This window comes from Acanthochromis polyacanthus, chromosome 3 (genome assembly GCF_021347895.1).
Source record: "Acanthochromis polyacanthus isolate Apoly-LR-REF ecotype Palm Island chromosome 3, KAUST_Apoly_ChrSc, whole genome shotgun sequence".
In the NCBI taxonomy this organism is placed as follows: domain Eukaryota; kingdom Metazoa; phylum Chordata; class Actinopteri; family Pomacentridae; genus Acanthochromis; species Acanthochromis polyacanthus.
This window is the reverse complement of record NC_067115.1, coordinates 34,518,947-34,530,636: the sequence shown is the minus strand read 5'-3', so window position 1 is coordinate 34,530,636 and position 11,690 is coordinate 34,518,947. Positions and strand designations below refer to the sequence as shown.

The window sequence follows — 11,690 nt, the reverse complement described above, 5'->3', positions numbered from 1 at the left end:
AATAAACAGTTATCTTTCGACTCGGCTTTGGCCACAGCCCTTAAAGATTTGAAGCTAAAATTCAACTTGAAAGATAAACAAAGGACGGCACTGAAGTGTTTCATTGAGAAGAAAGACGTATTTGGACTTATGCCGACGGGATATGGCAAATCCTTAATATACCAGTTGGCTCCACGGCTCCGCTGGTTGGGAAGCTAATGGGACTTAGCCACAATCCGGCGCTCTAGGAACTACGTCAGGCTATTCGTTGCGTTGATTGGTTGTATACCTACCCAATTGCTGCAGAGGGATTTGATAGACAACCTTTTAGCCCGCCTCCCTCCCTGTCAAGCGTGCATAGACCCTTGTGCCTTCAGAACATGGGTCTACCGCGGCTAGGCTAGGCTATTTAGGCAGATCTGGCACACCTGTTCTGGCTCTGCTCCTGCTCCCTGGCCACCATGCTGTCTCCTTCTTGTTTAGTTTGATTTATCTACACATCCACACACCACATGCACTACACCTTACACTTACACGTTTTATTGTTTAAATAAATCTTTTGTTAAACCTTTGACTTTTGTGTGGTCTCCCCGTCTTTGTTGCCACTCGTTGAGCCAGAGTGGTAACACAACAAACAAACGACACAAGCGAGACAAAAAAAGACACAAAACAACAAAAATGGGACAAAGTGAATAAAGCAAAATACAAGATGACAAAAATAAGACAAACAAGAAAAGCACTCAGATAGTGCAGTACTCTGCCAAGGCTGCAGACTACAAGCCCCATTGTGCCAAAATCTAATCAGTTCGTCCTCGTGTCATTTCTGACCTTTCCTGACAATTTCATCCAAATCAGTTGATCTGTTTTTGAGAAATGTTGAGCGCAGACGTAATAACAGACAAACGTACATCAATCGTCACATAAATCCGCCGCGTTCCTTGGTGGAGAAATTATGTCAAATTATTTCAAAGAAGGTTCTGGAATATTCATGTTGACTTATGTGTCAATAAATATTGAACGTTACAAGCAAATTACAGAAGACAAAAGGTAATTTCACCTGTTGTCCTGCCTTCTGTTTGTTTTTAAAGTTATCAGTGGCATGCATTCAGCCATACTAAAAGCTACACTCTAAATATTTTTAAATTCATTTATCTTAGAAACTTAATCTGATGAATTAAAAATGAGAATTAACTGCACTTTGGTTGATTACTTAGTTCAAAATAAGTAGTCTGAAAGCTTAAAAATGGAATAAAAATCTGAATTTAGGAATATGAGTTCAATAAACCCAACATGTTAAGCTGAATCAACAAGTCACATAGACAATGGCAGCAGACAGACTTGCTTTGTTTAAAGAGTTTCTTATTCATTTAACTTTGAGAACTGAAGTCATTTTTGACCAGCGTCAGTGCAAACACAACCTGTGAGGTTTCTCCCAGCCACAGGGAAATAAATTATTAGTCTGTGGATGTAAGGACTGAATTCAGTGTGAGGGATGTTTTGTGTTTCATCATTTACTCATCGAACCTGTTTAGCTGTCATTTAACGCTGTGGTGAGACATTTTTAATGGAGCTCTGGCACTTATTCAGCCACAAACACTGCTTGGTGACTGAATTCACATGTGAATCCAATAAAACAAAGAACTCTCTTCTGATTGACAATATTTATTCAACATCATAAATTTCACAAACATTCAATTCTATCTTGGTTGGTATTGTTTTGCTGTATATGAAAAGAAACAAGCACAACCTGATGTAACATGTATTAAAGAAACAAAGCCAGTTTCCACCATGTCTATTTCCTCAGACTACCAAGTGTCGCTGGGGAATTTCAAGTCTAACAATGCCTCCTGGGAAGTTTGCCTATATGCTGGTTTTGTTTCTTCCAAAAAAACACCATAGATATTTAAAGTTGAATCATCTAGAAACTAACAACACACATTTATTTACACTAAGGAAACTATAAAAGCTGACTCAACCGCATTATTTTATGATGTTTTACAGTGTGCAGGACGCAAATGAATGCCATCCATGCATTATGTGTAATTCATTTTTCATGGGTAACATTGAAATTGCAATGCATTCAAAAGCCTTCCCATTCTTGCTGAGTTAAAGCCTCCCCACAACAAATCTCATACACTGCAGCAGCAGCATAACTACTTTCGATGAAGACCTGCCAGCAACAACAAAAAACACAAAATTCAAGACCAATACTTCAATATTGTCATATTGCCCTGACAGATTAGCTTGCTATGTGTGCAGTGCATAAGACTGTAGTTAGCAAGAAGGTGAAAAGCAGCTGCTTTAATCCTATACTCCCACTCAGTCTGATATTGATCTTTAACCAGAAGGAGTGTTGATAAAGAGTGATACATACGTCACACCCTCTTTTCTAGAAGGAACGTGATATATCCACCGTGATCTCATATTTGGCGGTGTCATGTCACTTAAATTTATTTTTTTATGGTTCTGTTTCTTTCTGGGATGTCATTTCGTATTTGAGCGTGAAGAAATTTAAATTTAGAGCTTACTTTGAATCTGATTTTTCTCAGGAAGCCGATCAAATCTGAGCACCGATGATCATTTGATCTGAGTCCACCCCGGCGTCTACCGGTAAATGGTACGACCGGCGGTATAAAAACCGGGGACACTCTGTAACTGATTCAAACGTTGAACAGTCGGAAGGCGAAGTAACGGAGTCACTGCTAAACACCGCAAACATGGAATGGACCGCGATGGAAATCAACCCTGAGGTGAAGAATAACTACTTGAACGATGCTACAACGTATTAACGGGCGGAAAACTCACCTCTTGTCTGTGTTTGTGTCGTTTCAGATGCTGAACAAGGTGGGTATGAAACGTTTGCCGCCGAATATGGCGTCATGTTGGTAACCGTTTGATCCAACTGTCAGGTAAGTTTGGGCTGGCAGTTAAACTGAGACCAGCGTTGTCATAACACCAGGTAACTACGCACCACCGTGTTAATGCAGTTATTGTAACCCGTGCTAGTGAAAAAGTGGTTCATAACGTTAAAAGGAGAAGCTGAAGACACGTTCATGTCAATTTAATGAGCGGCAGCATCCTTCCAGGAGCGGCCCCTGGTGTCTGGGTTTAAGGGTGTGGTCTTAGCGGAGCAGCACAACGCAGCATCTCTGAACGGCCTCGCCAGGCATCATTCATCGATGTCCATTGTTGTGCTGTTCGGTCATCCATTCATCCGACTCTGTTTGGTGTGTTTCAGATGATGAACAAGCTAGGCGTGGGTGAGAGCTGGCGCTTTGTTGACGTGCTGGGGCTGGAGGGCGATCAGCTCTCCGCCGTCCCCAAACCGTGCTGTGCCTTGATGCTGCTCTTCCCCCTGACGCCACAGGTAATGAAAGCAATAATAATGATGATCATAATAATGGGGGTGGTGGCGTGGACTACTTCCTGGAAGGGTAGGACCAGAGGGTGGGGTGAGCCAGTGGTACAGGCTGTCTGGGGTGGGGTGACACTGAGACGCAGAGCTCTAATGTTACTTGAATGGACAGGCTAGTGTGAGGAAATGAATCAGCAGATGCTTACCTCGTTTTTTGTTTTTTCAATTTGCACTGTGATTTTATGTCGTTAAGTCATTTAACTTAAATCTTGTCATTGTGAACCACACCTTATCCCCAGGGCCAACAGCCAGAATGTAGTTCAATTAAAACACAATTTTATCTTATCCCTTTCCCTTCTAAAAGGGAGAAGGCTCCACATACTCTTGTGATGAAATTGTAATGTTCAATGTGAGGGTTTCCTGGATTTCAATTTTCAAATATGCTGATATGTGTTGATTACCACTTAAGTTGAGGATTCTAATGATTTCATGAGGTAAAACTTCAACATTAAATAAGTTATTGATAATTTTGATCAAATACTGCAATAACAAAATATAATACAATATTTTGGGAACTGCTTTTGATGCTGTTGTACATGCAAAAGATAAAGATATACATTCATAAGGGGTTCATTTTACTAAGAGGGAACTGTAAGAAAATGACTTTGAAATGTATTTACCTCCAAAATTCAAACTACCGTTTTAAGCTGTGCTGTAATCAACAAATTTAATGGCATCAAGTTATATTGTATTATTGTACTGGTAATCTAGACTGCATAAAAAAGGTGAACATAGGCTTGGAGTGTGAAAAGTGAAGTCGTAAGTGACTTAAACCTGCAGCCTTTGTAATGACCAACAGTGGGGATCCACTGGCTTGAAAAAGAAAGTGATAGCATAGGAAATTCGCCTCACTTCTCACTTGATGTATTTGCTCAGGGGACATTTTTGTCATTTCTCAGTCTTTTTTTTTATTTTTTTTATTTATCAGTTTTCCTACAAAATCAGAAAACTGAAAAATGCTCTTCTGTTTTGGAGAGTTCAAGATGTTGTCTTCAGAGGCCTTTTGCCTGATCAGTGAGTCAGCGATATTCAATTTGTGAAGATATAAAATAGAGATAAATGGCACTTCTTTACACCACAGAAGATGTAGTTAAGCAAGTAATTGTCATTTTTATGTTGATTGTTTATTTCTAATATTGCTCTTAAATTCTGCGCACATGAATTTGCTGCATGTTGTGTTCTCATGGGCAGATGACCGTGACCATGCTCTGTCTGTCTGTGTGTGTTATCTTTGTGCATGGCAGCATGAGTCTTTCAGAGTGCAGCAGGCAGACAAGGTTTCAGAAGGCTCTGAGGTTTATTTCCTGAAGCAGACAGTAGTCAATTCTTGTGGCACCATCGCCCTGCTGCATGCTGTGGCCAACAATAAAAGCGAACTCAGTTTTGGTGAGTGAAACAAACATGATCGTTATTACAATAGCTACTGTTGATTTCACTGTAATTCATTTGCACACAGCTGTATTTAGATTGCACATACTAATATTTAGCATTTTAATTCTGTATCAGTGACTCAGCAGTTAGAGAATTCAAATTATAACCAATGCATAGCTTTCAGTGTATGAAAAATCACCAAACCTGGACTCCTCATTAAAGCTGAAAATGCATGCCATTTCGAAGATGTAGAATACATCTGGTCTGGTCTTTTTAGTTTCAGCTTTGTCACTGAAATATGTTTATCAAGTGTGTTGTTAACAGGTTTGAAACTAAATCTAAACCAAGGTGCAAGAAGTGATGCACAAATGGCCTGAATAAACTGTAGACTGAGCTGCACATAGTTTTATATTTGGGTGTTAGAGCTCCACGTGTGTCATCCTGGACAGGAGAAATTCAATTGTTAAAAACAAACAATGCTATGTTTTAGCTCCTTCTTAAATACTTGTGAGATTAAATTAGAGTTCTTTGGTGTGGCAGGTTGTGGTAAGAAATGGCAAAATATCAACATATTTATTGCTGATTGAGCTAATTCTGGTGATTTCAGATAATGACTCTGCACTGAAGAAATTTCTAGATGACACAGCAAACATGTCTCCTGATGACCGTGCCAAACACCTGGAGAAGAACCAGGTAAGATGCATTTAAAATGAATACACTTCATCTTTTGGTATACTGCAGATCTGAGCAGTAGATGGTGACGTATTGTTTGTAATATTAAGGGGAGTTCTTTACCCAGCTTGAACAACCACAGTTCTGTGTCTTTTTGCTTGTGTGTATATCTGGACAGTATTTTCAGTTAAAATATGAGGTATAAATCAAATGTGGATTAGCACAGCCACAATGTAGAAGATTGTACTTATTTTAAAATATCTTAATTTCTCAGACATTGAGGTAAATCTTGAATTTTCAGAATCAGTTTGTGCTGCTTGACTGACATGTTTTGTTGTAGCCACTTGGGGGCGCCACACACTGCTAAATTCTTGTCATGAGATATGACAGTTTGCATGTATACGCTATTACTGTGCTTTTGTTAGTCCTGTTAGCATCTATTTTTAAAGAAGTAGTATGATGTTTTAGCATTGACATGTTTTGGGTGTTTTGTGTTTTTGTTTTTTTAAATCTTCCAGGCAATCCGTGAGGCTCACAATGAGGTTGCAGTGCAGGGACAGTGTCGGGTAAGACACAGTATCAGCACCTACTGATGGCTAACATCTCATACCACTTTCACACTACAGACATGCATACGCAGGTTTACTGAATGCTTGCTTTGCTGGTGTTACCACATCCTATGTGACAGCTATTACCCTGTTTGTCATTGTTGCATCCAGTTTAGTGTAGTCGGTGTACTGGAATATACCTGAGAATTGCACTAATTTGTAATAAATTATTGTCCGATAGCTTTCCATTTCACCTCTGTTTTTATAGCCCATCTGTGATTTATGAGGCATTAAGGACATGAGAACATTTGTATTCAAAACCATATGTAGTGTTGATGACAACAGTTTGCAGTGTTTTTTTTTCTGTTTGTTTCACAGAATTTATGCTTGTATTAATTATTTATATCTGAACTTTCACAGCCAGAAGCTGACAAAGTCAACTTTCACTTTATTGCCTTTGTCAATGTAGATGGACAACTTTATGAGCTTGGTAAGAACGTGTCCTCATGTACATTCCTGTATATTTTCACATTCTGCATTCCTAACCATCTTATTTGTTTTTAAGATGGGAAAATGAATGGAGTAGTGAAGCATGGAGTGACCAAAGAGGACTCCTTCATAACGGTATGTCAAAATATGCTGAGTTTTTAACAATTTATGGGCATTTTAACGTTGGCTGTGAGCAACGTTATTCAGTGTGTATCATCTCTGAGTCATGGTGTTAAACTGAGAGAAGTAGTCGAGTTTATAGATGTCTGGATTCAATCAGTAAATTCTGCTAAGTCATGCTCTGAAGCATCTGTAGTAAAGGTCATTTAAAATTGTTGAATACAAATTAAACATCAATGTAGGATAGATGAAATTTCAGGAATGTTGTTTGCTACTAGTTATGTTACAAAAACTGCCACTACTCAAGCAATCAAGGGATGTCTGTTTGCTAAATATTACAATGAATTTGATAAAAAGTGGCTGTCTTAGTCATATTCATAATGAGTATGATGGATACAACTAAAAAAAGCACACACTTTTACTGACATTAGCTTATAGTCTGGTTGAGTCCATTGAGGGTTGTGTGTTACTGAACTTAATGCCTTTTAAGTTGTGATGTCAAACTACCACAAGAGGGCTCTACGTGCATTTGTTACTGGAATTCATTTTAAAGAGCTGCTTATGTCTTTAGATGTATAGGAGAAGATACACCTGTGTAGAGGGATGCTTTAGTTGAACATCCGTTTTCACTCTTTTGAAAATATAAACATTTAGAATACAAAAGGGTATTTTCATCAAATAGCAAAAAATAAAATGTTTTTGTTAGCACAGTCAGCATTGTCCAACTGAGTTTATGGTTTCAGTCACAAATTTTAAGTCTTCTTATATACAGTATAGTTTTAATGTATTAAATTGTGGTCTTGTTTTATGGTCTCTATACCCACTTTTTTAATACACTTTATGGTTGAAGTTTAGTTATTAGTTGAGACATTATAAATCATTACATAAAACTTTGGTGTGCATGAAAATTCAGCATAAGAGGTGACTTTTTTTCTTTCCTCTTGACCATGTCTAGGATGCTGCTGAAGTGTGTCGTGGATTTATGGAAAGGGAGCGCGGCGAAGTCCGTTTCTCTGCGGTTGCCCTTTGTCGCAGATAGATATTCCACAGGACACCCAATCAAGCCAATTGTAAACCAAAATGTCTTGGAGCATCCACATGACAAACACAATCAGCAGGCACCCAGAGCAGCCTGTTAGCACACACATCTGCAGACACTATGCACTATAAAGCACATATTGTTTCCACATATTGCTCTCTCCTCATGAACAAAGCATTCTTTAGCTTTAGCAAACGCGCGCGCACACACACACACACACAAACACAATCGAAACCTTTTGTTCTGCCGACGTTAACCGATGCAAGCTTGTCCAAACTCTGTGATATCGTCTAGCCGTGGAAATTGTAAAACATGAGGTCAGGTTTCACCACTGCTTGGGTGCATATATGTATCTGTCTTTTTGCTACTTATTTTCTTGTGTGTACTCACTGGTGCATCTGTGTAAATACCTTTGGTGCCAATAAGAGTGAGACGGAAAAGGCGAACACTTGTTTGGGGAAACTTTTTTTCCCTGTTCCTCTGAATGCCTTTGGTCACTGTGTGGTTGAGTTTATAACGATCTGACATTCCTCAGAATAGCCCAAATGTGTCCGTAGGAATAATTTGACCATTGTTCGGAGCATACTCGCAACCTTTTGAGCGACGTTCTGACGTTTTTATGAAAAACTGAGGTTTACTTTAAGAAGTTTGAGAATCCGAGTCGTTCCCTGTATTTAGTTCTCTGCTGTTTTGACAAATGCACTTTATTTGAGTTGAGTTTACAAACCACAAATAGTTAAATACACCTTAAGTGTGCTAGTTTGCCACAGGTAGAACGAAACACCCAGTCAAGAAGGAGACCATCCAAATAAAGTGCTACTGTATGTTGGGTTGTAGTGTGTCTAGGCTGTGTTCAACTGTTTACCTTTCTGCACTTTCCAGATCCTATGTTGCTGTAGTTCTGCTAGTAATGCAGCTGTGGGAGTTCAATAAAGCAACCATTTAACTTCCATGTGGCTCCTGGTGGGTTTGTATTAGAAAGTCCAAATAGGTCTGCGGCCTTTTAATCTGCAGCAGGTATCTTAGGAATGAGATGTCAAAGGTCCTATTGTAGGCGATTCATTTTAATTTTTTTTGCACACACTCGTGAAAAGATCCTGGTATGCCATCCTAGTCATTGCATGGCCTGTAAACCTTTACAATTAGATTTGTTAATGAACTGCCATTTAAAAAGGTTTACATCCTCAACTTATTTAGACAAATCAATCACACTGCAAAAACTCAAAATCTTACCACTTACTTATTTTTAGTCAAAATGTCTCATCCCACTTGGTTTAAGAGAAATTCACTTAACGAGACATTTCAGCAAGATGGAGGGACTTGTTTTAAGACGATGCATTTTAAGTCAAACAATCTTGAAATTATCTAGTTTTAAGTTGAAGTTTACAAGAAACCCTCCTGTCCTCCGGGTCAAATGAACCAGTTTAAAAATGTGAGGGATAACAAATATTTTCAGTGACACTTGTGATTTCCACATTTTCAAGATTTTTGGGAAACTATGAACATTTTTTTTTTGGTGGGGAAAAAAATGTTTAGAACATTCACACAGAAAAATCCAGCAAAATTCACTGGATTTTGGTTGGGTTTCTTTTTGTGAATGTTCTTGAAGAAAATATTAGACGTTTTACTGATATACATGTAATCACTTTAAATATTTTCAGGATTTTTTTGGAAGATTTATACTCATTCTATGAAAATATTCACAAGAGTTTTCTTGCCAAATTTGGGGGATTATTTTAAATGAAACTTTTAAGGAATTACTGGATTTTTCTTCCTGAAGGTTTTGCAAAATGTTCAGAAATTTTGGGCATTTTTTTTCAGATTTTTTTTTTTTCAGACAAGGAAACAATATTTTTTTAGTGCTGTAAATGAAGACAACAGGAGGGGTATGACACCTAAGCTTGACAATCCTGGTAAATATTGCTTAAAATCAGTTTTCCCAGCTAATTTTCAGATGTTAATATTCTGAATATCAATCTTATGTCAAGAAATCGTACCAAGCCATTTTTCACTTGTTCTACTGGCAGATTTTTTTTTTTACTTATTTCAAGGTATAAGTTCCTTGTAATGAGTTTTTTTTTTCTTATTTTGGGAGAGGCATATTTTCCAGTGCAAAGAATGATCAAGAAACTGCTGACTAGATAAATTGTGTCTGTAATCATTAGGTGCCGCTCTAAGCCTTTCTAACTGTGGCTTTAAATCCTGTAACATCTGCACCTCCATTTCAGCCGACACCCAAGTTGGACTCTATTCACATGAGGTGGTGAAGTGTTTGACGTCCTGAGGCTTCTCACAGCTTGACGCCGGTCCTGACTGAGCAACAGGAAGAGAATAGAAGAGCTGTCGATAGCTTGTGTCATCGCTGTTGGTACTGACACAAGACCCTTCTCTGTACTACAAAAAAAAAGCAGGCAACATGCAAAATACAGTCGACTGACCAGAATAATGGGACCCCTGTCTGGATAATAAAGTCCAAATAGACAAAATGCTCTGTGAGGCTAATTGTGGCTAACAGTGGCTTTCACAGATCCTTTCAGAGAGATGAATGCTGAAGTCCTTATCCTAACAGATATCTACACGGTGGAGGAAGGGTCTGGGTGGAAGAATGGGGCTTGTATTGTGTGGCTGTTTCTTTCATTGCTGGGAAAGTTGCTACTATAAGCTACCACCTGAAAAAGTCATATTTGCATTCAATAATCCAACAGGCAAGTTGTTCCAACAGTAGTGGTGACCTGTAAGTTAAAATATTCGTTTTATAGGCTGTTGGTTTGTGTTGATTTTAACCCTCCTGTTGTCCTCATTTACGGACCCCAAAAAATATTGTTTCCTTGTCTGAAAAAAATCCCCAAATTTGGCAGGAAAATTCTTGTAAATGTTTTCAAAAAATTTGTAAAAATATTCCCCAAAAATCCTAAAAATATCTAAAATGATAACATATAAATCAGCAAAACTTCTAATATTTTCTTTAAGAACATTCACAAAAAATCAACCAAAATCCAGTGAATTTCGCTGGATTTTGGTTGATTTTTTTGTGAATGTTCTTAAAGAAACATTTTTAACATTTTTTTCCACCAAAAAATGTTCAAAGATTTCCCAAAAATGTTGAAATGTGGACATCAAAAGTTTCACTATGAAAATATATTTTTTTTACCTACATTTTCAAACTTTAACACTGGTCAGTTTGACCCACAGGACGACAGGAGGGTTAAACAAACACAAAGATAATTGAAGGGTTTAGAAGCAGAGTGGTCTAACCCACAAAAAAATCTGAGTTTTGTAACATTTCTGTAACATTTTATGGTCTAGATTTTACTCCAAAGTGGTCTTACCCACAATCCAAATACAGTCACAGTGGTGCTTTGAATGTTAGACCATTCTTGACAACACAAAGCTTTGAACCCATTTTTCTCAAAAACTACAGGTAGTGGGTTAGACCATTCTTCCAAATCCTTCAAGTGTAACTTGAAAGTTGGCCTGTAGCTGTTCTTTAACACCGAGGTTCTTTTGAGACCTCCTGGGGGACTAGATTAGACTTATTAGACTCTGTGTTTAAATGTAATTACTTTAGTCTAAGATAATTAAGAGAAGCACGACAAGATGAACCAGCTGAGGGGCACGGCACAAAGTTTTGAATGAACATCTCTATTATTTGCATTTTCTAAGTATATATCGTGTTGTCATTAAGTCATTATCTCTGTTTATGGCAATTTGATTTGATAAAGATCAATAATAATAAAGGTATTCAAACTGGATTTTTGCACCAACTGTTGTGGTTCATCAAATTAACGGACCAAAAAATAAAATTTACCGACAATAAAGCTTAAAAAATAAAGTGTTGAGGGAGCATTATGGTTGGATTCTGCTCAAACGTTTCTCTGTAGAAGATACTTGAACATAAATGGTAGGATTGATTCTAACAGGATTTTATGTGATTGTTGTGTCTTTTCTGTCCCTAAACTGTGTCTTAGGTATGAAGCACATTTTCTGACCAGACTGCAGGAAATTAAATGTTTTTTGCCTCAAAATTTCCTGCAAGATGGATCCACATTGTCTTCAA

General features: G+C 37.9%; 1 protein-coding gene across 1 annotated transcript; it reads left to right on the top strand.

Moving 5' to 3' along the window:
• Positions 1-2,601: 2,601 nt before the first annotated feature.
• Positions 2,602-8,583, top strand: uchl1 (ubiquitin carboxyl-terminal esterase L1 (ubiquitin thiolesterase)). Its single transcript, XM_051945867.1, has 8 exons — positions 2,602-2,729; positions 2,812-3,346; positions 4,639-4,780; positions 5,373-5,458; positions 5,956-6,003; positions 6,406-6,475; positions 6,551-6,609; positions 7,550-8,583. The coding sequence occupies exons 2-8, from the start codon at positions 3,218-3,220 to the stop codon at positions 7,631-7,633; spliced, it is 618 nt and encodes a 205-aa protein (XP_051801827.1). The 5' UTR covers positions 2,602-2,729; positions 2,812-3,217; the 3' UTR covers positions 7,634-8,583.
• Positions 8,584-11,690: the final 3,107 nt, after the last annotated feature.